Raw genomic sequence first — 16,841 nt, forward strand, 5'->3', positions numbered from 1 at the left:
TCCTGATATTAGAGTGAACATTTAAATGTTGGTATTAGAGACAAAAGGAACAATTTCAAATGCCATCATATACAGGGTGACTATAATTAAAGTCCCAATTTCGAAAATGGTGTTAAAAATAACCACTGCTCAGAACGACATAGTACACTCCTGGAAATGGAAAAAAGAACACATTGACACCGGTGTGTCAGACCCACCATACTTGCTCCGGACACTGCGAGAGGGCTGTACAAGCAATGATCACACGCACGGCACAGCGGACACACCAGGAACCGCGGTGTTGGCCGTCGAATGGCGCTAGCTGCGCAGCATTTGTGCACCACCGCCGTCAGTGTCAGCCAGTTTGCCATGGCATACGGAGCTCCATCGCAGTCTTTAACACTGGTAGCATACCGCGACAGCGTGGACGTGAACCGTATGTGCAGTTGACGGACTTTGAGTGAGGGCGTATAGTGGGCATGCTGGAGGCCGGGTGGACGTACCGCCGAATTGCTCAACACGTGGGGCGTGAGGTCTCCACAGTACATCGATGTTGTCGCCAGTGGTCGGCGGAAGGTGCACGTACCCGCCGACCTGGGACCGGACCGCAGCGATGCACGGATGCACGCCAAGACCGTAGGATCCTACGCAGTGCCATAGGGGACCGCACCGCCACTTCCCAGCAAATTAGGGACACTGTTGTTCCTGGGGTATCGGCGAGGACCATTCGCAACCGTCTCCATGAAGCTGGGCTACGGTCCCGCACACCGTTAGGCCGTCTTCCACTCATGCCCCAACATCGTGCAGACCGCCTCCAGTGGTGTCGCGACAGGCGTGAATGGAGGGACGAATGGAGACGTGTCGTCTTCAGCGATGAGAGTCGCTTCTGCCTTGGTGCCAATGATGGTCGTATGCGTGTTTGGCGCCATGCAGGTGAGCGCCACAATCAGGATTGCATACGACCGAGGCACACAGGGCCAACACCCGGCATCATGGTGTAGGGAGCGATCTCCTACACTGGCCATACACCACTGGTGATCGTCGAGGGGACACTGAATAGTGCACGGTACATCTAAATCGTCATCGAACCCATCGTTCTACCATTCCTAGACCGGCAAGGGAACTTGCTGTTCCAACAGGACAATGCACGTCCGCATGTATCCCGTGCCACCCAACGTGCTCTAGAAGGTGTAAGTCAACTACCCTGGGCAGCAAGATCTCCGGATCTGTCCCCCATTGAGCATGTTTGGGACTGGATGAAGCGTCGTCTCACGCGGTCTGCACGTCCAGCACGAACGCTGGTCCAACTGAGGCGCCAGGTGGAAATGGCATGGCAAGCCGTTCCACAGGACTACATCCAGCATCTCTACGATCATCTCCATGGGAGAATAGCAGCCTGCATTGCTGCGAAAGTGGATATACACTGTACTAGTGCCGACATTGTGCATGCTCTGTTGCCTGTGTCTATGTGCCTGTGGTTCTGTCAGTGTGATCATGTGATGTATCTGACCCCAGGAATGTGTCAATAAAGTTTCCCCTTCCTGGGACAATGAATTCACGGTGTTCTTATTTCAATTTCCAGGAGTGTATTTGAATGGAATATTATTAAACAAGGGAGAAATATTATGCGAAAAAATTAATGAAAGTTTTACCACTAGCTGGTGCTGTAAATGTCAGAAAATGCAAAATGAAAGACTCGGGGTATGCAGCTGTGCCTCAGTTTGCACCTGAGACATTTCACATGATTGTCTCAATGCAGGATCACATGCTTCTGATAAAGCTCTTTTACAAGAACACTGACTGTGCGCCAGTAGCTCTGCAGAATTTCCAGACACTCAACGTGTTGGTCAGATGTCTACCAAAGATCTAGAAAAAATGATTGCAAAATTTAAAAAGGCAGATTCCTTTTAAATGAAACATGGTAAAGGGAGCAAAACACTTGATCTGATGTTGGTAGAAGATGTGGTCACAACACTGCAGGAGGGATCAGGCAGGTGGTGTGCAAATATGCAGTGCAAGGGGACCTGGCTGAACTTTTGACATGCTTGCGAACACAGTGTAAAAAATCCTACAAAACATCCTGAATTGCTATCCACACAAAGTTACTCATGTTCAAGAATTGTTTCATGCTGACCTGCCAATAAGATAAACATTTGTTCTATAATTTGTTGCTCACATGGAAGTGAACAACGAATGGCCTTTGAACATCCTGTGGACAGACAAAGACCATTTCCATCTCCAAGCACATGTCAATACACAGAATCGTAGAATATGGGAATGGAAAATCTGCTTGCACGTCAACTAGTGCCACTTCATTCTGCGAAGGTAACTGTGTGGTGTGAGTTGACAGCACTGTTTATCGTAAGGCCACATTTTTTTTTGAGGAAGTGTGTCCTGCAAGTCCTTTTATATGTACCATCACTAGTAAATGCTCTGAGAGTCTTTTGCACACCAATGACATTCCAGCCCTTTAACAGGGTGGATGTGTGGGTAGGCTCATTTTCATGGAAGACGGCATTCCTCCGCACATTACATAGCCACTGAAGCAACAGCTATAGAGGCATTCTGGAAATACTAATATTATCAACTGTCACAGCCTGGCAGGCCAGATCACCTGAGACTCCTGGGTGTTTAGTTATCTGAAAGGTGCTGTGTTCAGTGTTCTGATTATAAATGTAGCCCAACTGAAAGCACACACTGTGCAATGCATTCAGAACATGTCCCCTGAGACACTCAGGTCTGTTGTGAGACATGCTGTTTCTCAATTACAGCTTGTGGTAGAAAATGGTGGACAGCATACTGAACATCTTGTCAGTCTCCCAACCATTAAAAAACAATTTCGTTTTGCTTTTTATGCAGATTTGACCTCAGGACAGTTAAAAACCAATTTTTACCATCCTGTGTGATACAAACTTGCCCTGGTGGACAGGCTCACCCAAAAAACAGTGTACAATTGTTGTAAACAAACCTGTGCAGTCATGCACATTGCACAGTATGGCTGGTTTAACATGCAGTTCAGACCATAGTTATCATAGTGTGATTCATTTGTCATTTATAGCTGAACCTATTTAGTTTATGACACTTACAGTGCCATCTAGTGGGGAAATTTTTGTTAATCCATTTTTTTTTAGTTCCATAACATTTTCCCATTTTTGCCAATATTCTGTTCAAAGTTGATGCCATTCTGAGCATCAGTTCTTTTTTTACAATGTTTTGAAACTGGAGCTTTAATTATAATCACCCTGTATATGGTGGGAATACAGTGGAGTCCCATGGTTTGTTTTTGTACTGCATGAAAGATAAATAACTATTAGAAAAGATGTGCAATTTTTACAAGTTTTTAAACATTTGGTAATTATTTTTACACAGTCACAAGACAAAGGTGCTTCAAAATGTTCTCAGTACCTTCAAATTGCATAGTGTAGAAAGTTGTTCATAAAGTTCAGTGTGCACTTTTAAATAGTTGAAACATGATACATCCATGATCTAATAGTAGAGCTTAATTTTGTGAAGATATGAGGATTATTTAAAAGTAAGATGCAATACAAACACGTAATTCTACTTATGTATGACTACTTCTCAATATAATTCTGATGCCTGCCTGACTTTTATCATAATGGTACATCAGTTTTTGCACCCCATACTCATACAATTCTCTTTACTGTATGGAAAGGTATATTTTAACAGCCATTTCCACTTCTTCAGCAGTATGCTAGCTCTAGAGAAATAACTTCATAAAAATGTGAAAGATCATGATGTAAGACAATCATATTTTCCTGTTTTAATGAGAGCTGTGTTTAGGCCATAGTGTATGGTTATACATCACTATAAGACAATAAAATCTTGCAAAATAAGATTCATAGATAGCCTGAAGTCTACTAACAAAATGTTACATTCTTTCCAAATCTCTCAAGTTATGTATTGAGAGATTTTTCTGTCTAGCATAAACTTACAGGTGATAATGGGAATAACCATGCCGCTGATTGCTGTTTTGTCTCAGGAATCACATAAGAAGATCAAATGTCACATCTTATAGCTATATATTTCTTCTCCTTCCTTGTTGTTATATGTCAAGATGACAAAGGGACTAGCAACATGGAGCGTTTCACAACCTCAGAAAGTAACTTTGAAACTGATGTCAGATAATTGTTTCTCAAAGGGTTTCAGTCCTCCATTGAAGAGTCCAGTAAATGAAGTCATCCAATAATTTGTTGTTGCAGGAGCCAACACATCAGTGATTACTGAAGGTTAGACTGAATATTGTTTATCCTCAAAATCTTGAAAAATCTCACCTGTCTATCACAATGGTTGATTACTGGTCCCTACTCTCATATTTATTGCTGGCAAAAGCCAAATTACAGTTATTTTTCTCTCATCCTGTTGGCTGTTCAGCCTTTCAACATTCCAATTGGACCACAGAAGAAATACGCTACTACTTTGGCTACATATTGTGTGGGCTGTGTTGTGAGAGGTGCTCAGAATTTGCATGTGCAGCTTATATGAACAAAGTTTAAAAAGAAATGAGAGCTAGGCATGACTATAAATGTATTCTTCCAGTTCACTTCTGTTCACTCTTGACAATCAGTTTTTTGAGTTTCATCAGTCTCCATTAGTAACAACATTGACAACACAGCAGATTGCACTACACCTGATGGGTGTTGTCTTGGATATTCTAGGCAAGTCTATGATGTTATATGCTGCATGCTTGCAGTGGCATGGCACATTTAAACATGTGCATGGGAAAAGGGGGTTCATAACTGGATCTAAAGACTACTTACACATGTCAAAGAAACAAATTTGAGTTGTATTTTTATGTCTTGTGAATAATATACATTGATACAGAAATAAAGACAATGAATACTAGATGGTTTGAAGAATTTCATTCTGACTTAGGTAAGAGTTTGCTTTTTTAAAGTGTCTTGTACTCATTTTCATAGCTAAAACAACTTCAGACGCCCATATCCTGTACAACAAGGATTGCAGATTACTGTACTTGGAGATACACAGCACAATGAGTGTCTGTTCATTTTCTGTGGCATGATGTGCATTACCAATTTGATGGAGTAGTTAAAAGTGGTGACCACCTTCACGTGTACCAAATAGCAGTCAATGAAGTAAGTGGCAGATTTTTCAGGCCAAAGTGTATATATAAAGTTTACTGTTTCTTCAAGAGTTCATATTTAATACTAATTTTTGTTGTTTCTAGGTCTAAAAAAAATTCAACTTTACAAGTCACACAGAGACAAGAACAGAGACAAAATTAAAAACAACTTTCGAAATCTGATGTTAAAATGTGACCATAGACCACCATCTGGCTTCAGCACCCACAGATTGCGGTCATGTGTGTGCGAGTTGCATTTGCATGTGTGTGTGTGACCATTGATATTGATACACTGATTCCGATGCTTACTGTATCAGAATTGTAAGACTTTATTTTCATTATTTTTTCTTAATCTAGTGTTTATAATGCAAGTCACACTATTCAATGAATAACTATTTGATGTTATGTCATGACCAATTATTGTATCATATGAAGAGTAATATCTGCAGTACACTTTCTTGGGGATGGGGGGGGGGGGGGGGAGGAGGGAGTGTGTAAAACAGTGATGAAGGTGGTGTAATATAGATAAAATTGCTGTTATGTAATACTATTGATATACTTAATATTTTAGTGAATGTCTTCTAAATGCTTACCGGAGGAGGGTGTTGTGGTGGGGGCAGCATAGCATATCGCCCACTGCTGTTTCCATAATCTCCTTTTCCTGTAGAGTTGGCCCCACTTACTCCCTGCTGCGGATTCCAGTTTGATGAGTAACCATTGCTGCCACAACTGCTGCCTCCTCTTACAGGAGGCACTGGTGGACCATGCCCTGAACTACCTCCTATAACCAAAGATGTCAAATGAGAAGTGAAGTTATAGTATTGGTCTCTGTTCAACTGATTGGCTTTAAATGAGACACTTTAATATTTACTCAAAATGGAGTGCCTTGCATAATGGATAATGGGGGTCAGAAGGCAGAACACTATTAAGAAGGGCTCTTTGTTTTCCATTAGTATTTAACTAAAACCAGTCTGAGTGTTCCCTTGGTTTGACAATGTGTTGATAATAGAAATATTCCCTTTCATTACTATATATCCCTTTTATGTAGCAAGACAACACTAAATTCACGCATTAAAAGAGAGTGCAGCTCCTCAATCTTCTGGTATATTGTGAAGCAGAGAATAATAAACATAAAACAGAACAGTGAAGTAAATTACTTCATTTGGGAACCTGTGAATACTGAGATCCTGTGATGGAAAGTATCTGTTTGGATTCTAATAATTCAACTACATCTCATTTCATGGCATACTCTAGTAATTACTTTCTGTCACAGGTTGTTCATGTATTTTCCTGAAATTTAAGCATTAGCAAGAAAGCAGCAAAGGGACAGTGCATCTGTAAAATTAGTAGTTTGCATTAAGTAATCCAGTTCCTATTATGATGTAACTAGATTATATTAAATATTATTTGTAGATATAATTCAAGTAGAATTGTGTAATTCTAAGTAATAGATAATGTAGCATGCTGTTCCATGTTATGTCACTAATTATTGTCTCAAATCACTCCACATCCTTGAAAGTTCTACTTTATACAAGCTCTTGAGAATGAGAGTCACCAGAAAATTTTGTTTTAACAACTTCAGTAATATTCATCATTTGGATTTGCAGCTCCTTGTGTTTACCATGTTTGCAGTTAAAATTGTTGGATGTAAGGTCCACCAGTTATGCTTAACACCATTTTTTCCCAAGTTCCCAAACATGTTCCAGCACCAATGTGCCATCATCAGTAGGTTCCTGTTTTATGTAATCTGTGATGTGAGCATTTTTACTAAATGATTATAAAACTGTGTGGATAGTTCAAACAACAGAACTGTTGTTTGAACTAAATATCCACATAATTTTGTAGTCATTTAGTAAAAATGTTCACATTACAGATTAAATAAAATAGAAATCCACTGATGATGGCTCATTGGTGCTGGAACATGTTTGGGAACTCGGAAGAAAACAGTGTTTTGCATAACCAGCAGACCTTACATCCAATAATCTCAGTAATCATAACTGAGTGAGATGGCACTTTGTTGAAGCACTGGAATCATTTTGAAGGAGTGGGGTTCAACACTCCACCCAAGCCATCCATATTTACGGTTCCCTAAATCATTTAAGATAATCACAGGCATGGTTCTTTCAAAAAGGGCACAGCCAATTTTCTTCCCCATCCCTGTCCAATTTTAAAATGTGTTTCATCTCTAAAGACTCATTGACTGGACATTAAATGCTAAACTTCCTTTATGTTAATAATTACCTCCACTTCCATCAGCAGGGTGCAGTTGTCCCACAGGAGTGCCTTCTCTCGAGCAGTTACTACGTTTGCCTAATAGAGGACTGTTTGGATTATATCCTGGTTGATGAGAGTGAAAACTGGGAGAAACTCCACGATTTGTAGAGTTCGTTGTTTGAGTAGGTGCCTGGAAACATACAAATTAGGCAAAAAATAAAATTTTCAGTTTATTTGAGTGTGCTGGTACATTCTGTTAAAACAGCAAATACATATTGCATTATAATACAGATTACCTGTACATACATATTAGTTATGATATTTGCCAGTTATTAAAAGGCAATTAGAAATCATAAAGGCAAACTAGAAAGTCATTCTAAAGATAAGTCGGAACAAAAAATTATGTCCTGAAGTGAGACCACATTTATAATGTGATACTGAAAATTACCATGTGATAGTGCCATCCAGTTTACAATAGATGTTCAGAGTGGACTCTGTGAGACGCAGTGCATCCACTTACACATGACACGACACACCGTCTCACTTGTTTGGATAGGCAATCTATTCTGTTTGTTAACAGTATCACATGTTGCATAAAGATATTGCTTTTGTCTGTCTATCAACTATTATATTAATATATAAGAACTTCCAAGTGGTTTCACAAGCAAAATTTAAGATTATTTAAGTCTTGAGATCAGGTGGGCCATACGCAAAAAGGCTGATCACTTACGGAGCTACTGAAATATCGTTGAATGATCACACAGTAATGGGCTAGCTCTACATTGTGTATCAGTCACATGATGAGATACACTACCAGTAGCACATCCCCAAACACAATGGATAATGTGTTCTGCAGGAATTTCAGTTACATTTGTCCATTAGGGTAACCTGGAAAAACAACTAGTCCAAGTAGATGGTTACCAATAGTACATACCCCAAATTTACTGATGATAATGATACAATCATAGTGCAAGATTTTATTGGAGCTCACAGATGACAGTTGTCCGAGATGGTAATGCCATCCCAAACAAATGTTTGCTCAATGAAAAGCATTGATAACAAAAGGACCAGAATGTCAGTACTACTAACATGGAGGTTATAATTCTTTGCACAAATGGTTAAAAATGGACGAAAAAATTTTACAAGTTAAATGGTACACTTTATAGCAGCAATATACCTTACAAATCTGTATGGGCTTCTACCCTTTTCCAATTAATTGGCAGCTTGTGAATACTGTTTAAGCTCATTCGTCATATAGAAAACATTCTGTTATGTGGTACACTGCTGAGGGTTCAACCAAAACCAATTACGAATCTTTTAATCCTTTTTCTGCCAGGAGGGGCCTAAGGAAGTTTGTCCCTGTAATCTCTCTTCAGCTCTTACAATGCTCTGTAATCGGACACCCTTTTCAAAATAACTTTTTTTTAAGAAGTAGCTGATACCAGGATTAATCCCAAATCTGGTACAGATGAACATTTTCGGCTGTTTCACTGAAAGAATTTCATTTGATTTTGTATATGATGCATGGTATTTCACACTAAACTGCATAAAAAAATTAATTTGTTACACTCTGTATGTACGGTTAATATTATTCTTCTTTTAGAAATAACTGGCTTACTTAAAATTCATGTTATTAATTGCACAATCTAATACTAATTATGGGCGGGGACTACTCAAGAGGACGTCGTTATCAGGAGAAAGAAAACTGGTGTTCTACGGATCGGAGCGTGGAATGTCAGATCCCTTAATCGGGCAGGTAGGTTAGAAAATTTAAAAAGGGAAATGGATAGGTTAAAGTTAGATATAGTGGGAATTAGTGAAGTTCGGTGGCAGGAGGAACAAGACTTTTGGTCAGGTGATTACAGGGTTATAAATACAAAATCAAATAGGGGTAATGCAGGAGTACGTTTAATAATGAATAAAAAAATAGGAGTGCGGGTTAGCTACTACAAACAGCATAGTGAATGCATTATTGTGGCCAAGATAGACACAAAGCCCATGCCTACTACAGTAGTACAAGTTCATATGCCAACTAGCTCTGCAGATGATGAAGAAATTGATGAAATGTATGACGAGATAAAAGAAATTATTCAGGTAGTGAAGGGAGACGAAAATTTAATAGTCATGGGTGACTGGAATTCGTCAGTAGGAAGAGGGAGAGAAGGAAACATAGTAGGTGAATATGGATTGGGGGGAAGAAATGAAAGACGAAGCCGCCTTGTAGAATTTTGCACAGAGCATAACTTAATCATAGCTAACACTTGGTTTCAAGAATCGTAAAAGAAGGTTGTATACCTGGAAGAATCCTGGAGGTGCAAAAAGGTATCAGATAGATTATATAATGGTAAGACAGAGATTTAAGAACCAGGTTTTAAATTGTAAGACATTTCCAGGGGCAGATGTGGACTCTGACCACAATATATTGGTTATGAACTGCAGATTGAAACTGAAGAAACTGCAAAAAGGTGGGAATTTAAGGAGATGGGACCTGGATAAACTGAAAGAACCAGAGGTTGTAGAGAGTTTCAGGGAGAGCATAAGCGAACAATTGACAGGAATGGGGGAAAGAAATACAGTAGAAGAAGAATGGGTAGCTCTGAGGGATGAAGTAGTGAAGGCAGCAGACGATCAAGTAGGTAAAAAGACGAGGGCTAATAGAAATCCTTGGGTAACAGAAGAAATATTGAATTTAATTGATGAAAGGAGAAAATATAAAAATGCAGTAAATGAAGCAGGCAAAAAGGAATACAAACGTCTCAAAAATGAGATCGACAGGAAGTGCAAAATGGCTAAGCAGGGATGGCTAGAGGACAAATGTAAGGATGTAGAGGCTTGTCTCACTAGGGGTAAGATAGATACTGCCTACAGGAAAATTAAAGAGACCTTTGGAGAGAAGAGAACCACTTGTATGAATATCAAGAGCTCAGATGGCAACCCAGTTCTAAGCAAAGAAGGGAAGGGAGAAAAGTGGACGGAGTATATAGAGGGTTTATACAAGGGCGATGTACTTGAGGACAATATTATGGAAATGGAAGAGGATGTAGATAAAGATGAAATGGGAGATAAGATACTGCGTGAAGAGTTTGACAGAGCACTGAAAGACCTGAGTCGAAACAAGGCCCCGGGAGTAGACAACATACCATTAGAACTACTGATGGCCTTGGGAGAGCCAGTCATGACAAAACTCTACCATCTGGTGAGCAAGATGTATGAGACAGGTGAAATACCCACAGACTTCAAGAAGAATATAATAATTCCAATCCCAAAGAAAGCAGGTGTTGACAGATGTGAAAATTACCAAACTATCAGTTTAATAAGTCACAGCTGCAATATACTAACGCGAATTCTTTACAGATGAATGGAAAAACTAGTAGAAGCGGACCTCGGGGAAGATCAGTTTGGATTCCGTAGAAATGTTGGAACACGTGAGGCAATACTAACCTTACGACTTATCTTAGAAGAAAGATTAAGAAAAGGCAAACCTACGTTTCTAGCATTTGTAGACTTAGAGAAAGCTTTTGACAACGTTAACTGGAATACTCTCTTTCAAATTCTGAAGGTGGCAGGGGTAAAATACAGGGAGCGAAAGGCTATTTACAATCTGTAAAGAAACCAGATGGCAGTTATAAGAATCGAGGGACATGAAAGGGAAGCAGTAGTTGGGAAGGGAGTGAGACAGGGTTGTAGCCTCTCCCCGATGTTATTCAATCTGTATATTGAGCAAGCAGTAAAGGAAACAAAAGAAAAATTCAGAGTAGGTATTAAAATTCATGGAGAAGAAGTAAAAACTTTGAGGTTCGCCGATGACATTGTAATTCTGTCAGAGACAGCAAAGGACTTGGAAGAGCAGTTGAACGGAATGGACAGTGTCTTGAAAGGAGGATATAAGATGAACATAATCAAAAGCAAAATGAGGATAATGGAATGTAGTTGAATTGAATCAGGTGATGCTGATGGAATTAGATTAGGAAACAAGACACTTAAAGTAGTAGATGAGTTTTGTTATTTTGGGAGCAAAATAACAGATGATGGTCAGACTGGATATAAAATGTAGACTGGCAATGGCAAGGAAAGCATTTCTGAATAAGAGAAATTTGTTAACATCAAGTATAGATTTAAGTGTCAGGAAGTCGTTTCTGAAAGTATTTGTATGGAGTGTAGCCATGTATGGAAGTGAAACATGGACAATAACCAGTTTGGACAAGAAGAGAATAGAAGCTTTCAAAATGTGGTGCTACAGAAGAATGCTGAAGATAAGGTGGGTAGATCACGTAACTAATGACGAGGTATTAAATAGGATTGGGGAGAAGAGAAGTTTGTGGCACAACTTGACTAGAAGAAGGGATCGGTTGGTAGGACATGTTTTGAGGCATCAAGGGATCACAAATTTAGCATTGGAGGGCAGCGTGGAGGGTAAAAATCGTAGAGGGAGACCAAGAGATCAATACACTAAGCAGATTCAGAAGGATGTAGGTTGCAGTAGGTACTGGGAGATGAAGCAGCTTGCCCAGGATAGAGTAGCATGGAGAGCTGCATCAAACCAGTCTCAGGACTGAAGACCACAACACAACACACAATACTAATTATTAAATTTATTTCTGGATTCATTTATTAAATGTTGTTGTAACTTGGTGATGATTCTTCTTTTGTCAAGACAGTATGTAAACTCTTTCGCTTTGTAAACTCTTTGGAATATTGTGTATACTGCAGAGTGTGGGTAGTAGTGGGCATGCCTCTGATGAAAGCACAACTGTTTTTTAATTTTGCCTACAACAATATAATTGATGGTTTTATGGAAATGCAGATGAAAAGTCAATGTGGTATAGAAGAATGGGATAAAATAAAAAGATATTTATAGCAACAGAAAGAATTTCATCAGTTATTCAGTTCAACAAGAACATACAAAATCAAAATTGCAGCTGCAATAATGTACCTCTAGATGCAATAACTGCAGCCAACAACAAAACAACAATGAGATAATGAAGATAAGTAAAAAGTTTTTCTTTTATATATCTCATGCCTCTCGAAGCTTTCAAAATGTTTGCAGGGACAGAGAATTTTAATTTTGATGTGTGGGAGGGTAAGATTACAACTCCAAATTGATGAAGTGTGTTTGGCTAATGAGAGAACATCTTTACTTGACAGGTTATTTATTACCTTGCCTTTTCTTGTAATCACTTCTTTTGAATGACAAGTTTCAGGGAATTTCTGTACAGCTAACTACATTTTAAGCATAACAATTTATTTTTTATTTCATGCATGTATGGCCACAATTTACAGCTCAAAATTGTCTGTACAATATCAGCAACATCTATGAATTTCCTCTTCAGGCTGTACATGCTTCTATACCATTTTCTCAGAAAGTTTTAATCAATGAGAACCTACCCTTTTGTTTTTCAGCATCTGTTAGCTCCCACACCTGCTTACCATGGTGCAGAAATCTTTCATTTAAATTATTACAAAACATGGTATTTTTGTTAGTTCTAAGGACAACAATGTAATAAACCTCTAATTAAATTTCAGGTATTCAAGATTAACTTCTACATAAACTGTTATTAACATATTGCATATTGAACCATCAGATTTCTTATGTTTCTTCATTTGGCATGTTCTACTCTCTTTCAGCATTTTTTTTTCTCTGCCAAGGCAAAATCTTTTGAAAGTATTCAGTGCTCATATTTTATCTTTTTTCCACATGCCACAAGATCATTGATGTACATTCTTTTGCAAGTGAAATAAAAATATTAACATGTCTTTCACAAGAAGTCTTTATGATTGTTGCAAATGGTATTCACTTTGGATAACATACTTTTATCTGTCTATCTGGTTTTGTAGGTCCATTCTTATGTGCATTATGTTGATGACTGATCGACCCATATTCCAGTTAGTGAGGGTATTAACTTTGCTCACAGCCTGGACTCCAGTCAGACTGTGAGGTACTGTTGGTGATGTACTACTGTTTACAGTTGCACTTAACTTTTAACATCTAAAATCTTGGAGAGACATTTACTTCCCATTGAACCATGCCAACATTCTGTGAAATATACACACCTCAACAAAACTTTGGAATATCATTGAGTTTACTACAATGACTTCTTATTGTATACCCAATGAGGTTTGTACAATACCTTTTTAACAAAATAAACATAACTCCTGCTGAAAACAACAGCAACTTTGGTTAGCTAAAAAACAAAAATAGTGAAAATCTCTATCACATGATGATGATTATAAGTCTTCAGTAGTGTCCTCTCCACAGCCGGATGAGTTCTTCCAGTCTGTGAGGCATGGTTTGGATGAGACAATCAAGTTTGTCTGGGGGGCAAGAAGTCCCACTCCTCAATGGCAGCTTCAGTGAGGTCCTGAAGATTGTATGGTGGATTCAGATGTTGTGCATTAGTAACCTTCAACAGATTTCATGTGTGCTCTATTGCATTCGTGTCTGGGGACTGTGCTGACCAATGCATTCAGTTGATGTTGCATCTTTCAAGATACCCAGACGCAGCTGATGCCTCTAGTGTCATAGGCTACATTTTATTATAGCATTCAAAAATTTGTTGAGCAGTGTACATCCCATGGGTATTACAGACTCATAGATGAGATGACTGGCTAGATCTTAATGTCTTGAGTGCTACATCAAAAACCTCGTTTAAATTGAAAACCTTTTTATTATATTTTATTACATGCTTATTCCACTATTAACTTCATTAACATCACTCTCATCTTCCTCTTAATAGATACTGGCATCAAGAAAGAGAAATTTTTGTAGCAAGCAAATTTTCCTTACATCCCAACAAACACTGCTATATTTATCCCTTCCACGGTGCCCAGATACCAGTTTGATACAAACAGAACCTAAAAAAAATGCATGTATGATGGCACAGCAATATTCATGTCCTTCTGTTCTTTGACCCAACCCCCACCCAAGATTTTCAACTGATGGTCAATTGGATTAGGTCCACTTTGTCCCCAAATACCTACAAATAGCTTGTAGATCACAGACATCTCATTATTTGTTACATTCATTACCCTCCTTTGCTCAGTGTTGTTCTCGACTATTTTCTGAAATGCATGCACCAACAACTGCAACCAAAGGTAAGTGTGACAAGAAAAATTCTGTGAAGGGGAGAAACTACAAGCATTTTCAGGCACCATAAACATACTGCTATCATTTAGCTAAGAAGGAGCTGAATAGATGTTATAGAAGGGTGGAAGGTTCAGTGTCAATGATAATTATCTATCAATAATGAGATGTCAACAGAAAATGTAACAGGCTAATCCATTTCTTTTCTGTGTTTTCCTGTTATTGTAATTAAGCACCTTATCTTTTTAAAAAATTAAAATATCCAGTTTCAGTGATATTTATATAACAGCCTGTCTTTGGCTGCTTTCAAAGTAGTCATAGTTATGAATTGTCATTTCATTAATTACTAAAATCAAGTGATACATTTAACTTACGTATTGAAGAAATGTAACAAAGAGAAAAAAGTATGTCGAAATTTCTCAAAAAAGTATATTTCTGCTAAGAACCTCATCTCTCACTTACAGTATCATCTATGTAAACAATTATTTACTAGATGTTTGCTGGTGATGATACTTACTTGACCTGGAAGAAGCCTCGTGCTGGCAGAAGGAGGCGAGTGCTCTGGTGGAGGTGGCAAGAATTCGGACCAGTTAGGTAGCAACTCATTTCCACGATGCGACACTGGTAACTTGTTAGCTTGAAGTCTGTTGTCATCTGCATTACAAAAGTGCAATGAATTTTACTGCTACAAGATGAAGTAGTATGATATTTTTTGCTGAAATATTATCAGTAATAGTCAACTATTGCCATTGAATTCCTTAGGAATGCTCACAACTCAATAACTACCTTTTCCTCAGGCTATGTCAAACTGTGCCACATAATATGAGTAATGTGTTGTGCTAATATGGGAATCATTGCAAAAATACTGAGAGGTACTGGAGAGAAACAAATGTAGATGTAGGGTATAACAAGTTGAAGTGTACGACAAATGGATATATATTGATTTTAAGCTAATAACAAATGAGACACACTTTCCAAATGACAAAAGGAATTTTTAATTTGAATTTGAAAGTAGTTTTATACTGACAAATAGTTTTAGCAATAATATTCACATAATTCAGTTTGTTTATGTCAAAGACTGGAAGAAATTAATCTGTGTTAGTGGTGTAGATCTTCCAACAAACCATAAGTGATGTGAAAAGATGTAGTAGTATGTATTACAATGCCATAGCACACGTGTGAAGCTAATCAGCCACTAAATGTTTATCACAGTACGATAAAAAACAATTATGCTTTGGCCGTACAGGGAATCAAGAAAGGGAGTGTTTGGTAACCCTTAATATTCAGCTGTTGTCTTTGCTGCGTATTATGAATTTCAATAGCATTTTATGGAAAAAGTAAATAACACATTTTTCATTTTAAAATAATTTTTAATATGTTTGGGTTCTCAGATAGAAGCTTTACATTTCCAGAGGAATATAAAATATTAATGAACAGGTAGTCACAGAGAGTTACAGCATTTCCTGATGTACAGTGACCATTTTTGCATACGAAGCAAGGCTGAAATGCATATATTTCTGATTATGTGGTCATTAGAGACTGAACTCAACATCAAACTGGAAAAGGAGAGGAAAGGAAATTTATATTTTTCTTGTTAAAGTAAGCACTGCAAAATTTGCTTTAAGAGGTTTAGGGACTTCATGAAAAACTTAAAACTAGATGACTGGATAGGTATTTGAACTTCTGTCCTCCCAAAAGTGAGCATGGTGTCTTACCATTGCGCCACCTCATATATGTGTCTGCTTTCAATACCACTAACATTCTCATATTGGCAGATGTCCTCTATTCTCATAAAGCAACTTAAATGTGAAAATTTATTTCCAGGAAATTAACTCATGTGGAAAAAGTTGAGTAGCTTTTGCAGAGGTTGAGGAATAACTTCAATTCTTGCTAAAGCTTGTTCTAAGAATCCACATTCAGGAAAACTACTTAATGTATGTGCATTGCTACCAAATTATGAAAGTACAAAGCAGTTGCTGCTTACCTGTGTAAAGACTTCCAATTTCTGAACTCATGCTGCTTGATTTGTTTCCAGTGTCTGGATTAGTTTCCATACTCGACAAATTGTGCTTCACACAAGAATCACTTGAACTAGAGGTTTTTGATTCACCTTGGTCAGCCACATTAACTGGTTCAAACAAATGACTGCTCTCCTACAGGAAATAATGTAGACTGGTTTTAATTAATTTTAGAGTTGAAACATAGGTGCAAATTTTAAAATCATAAGCATAACTCAAATGATACTGTGCTTATATATTTCATCTTGGATTTGTGTAAAAAAATTAAGATAAAACTATCAGATTTTTTCAAATCAAATCAGAGCAACAATTATCACTTCCTCAAATTATGTGCTAACTGAATTTTTTACTGAAATAAGATAGAGCCAAGTAAATTGTTTATTAAACAACATTGCTGTCTGATACGAAATACCAATCAAAAATATTTCTGGTAATTTTTACATTGAAC

The 16,841-nt window shown here is 38.0% G+C and overlaps 1 protein-coding gene across 1 annotated transcript in view; it reads right to left on the minus strand.

Moving 5' to 3' along the window:
• LOC126204093 (protein sax-3-like) overlaps positions 1 to 16,841 on the minus strand; it is a 93,781-nt gene that overhangs the window by 36,497 nt on the left and 40,443 nt on the right. The window contains exons 14-17 of the mRNA XM_049938511.1: positions 16,360 to 16,528; positions 14,893 to 15,029; positions 7,322 to 7,484; positions 5,674 to 5,861 (exon numbers count right to left, since the gene is read on the minus strand). Of these exons, the coding sequence (XP_049794468.1) occupies positions 5,674 to 5,861; positions 7,322 to 7,484; positions 14,893 to 15,029; positions 16,360 to 16,528 (657 nt within the window). The remainder of the gene's footprint in view (positions 1 to 5,673; positions 5,862 to 7,321; positions 7,485 to 14,892; positions 15,030 to 16,359; positions 16,529 to 16,841) is intronic.

The sequence above is a fragment of the Schistocerca nitens genome, chromosome 9 (genome assembly GCF_023898315.1).
Source record: "Schistocerca nitens isolate TAMUIC-IGC-003100 chromosome 9, iqSchNite1.1, whole genome shotgun sequence".
In the NCBI taxonomy this organism is placed as follows: Eukaryota; Metazoa; Arthropoda; class Insecta; order Orthoptera; family Acrididae; genus Schistocerca; species Schistocerca nitens.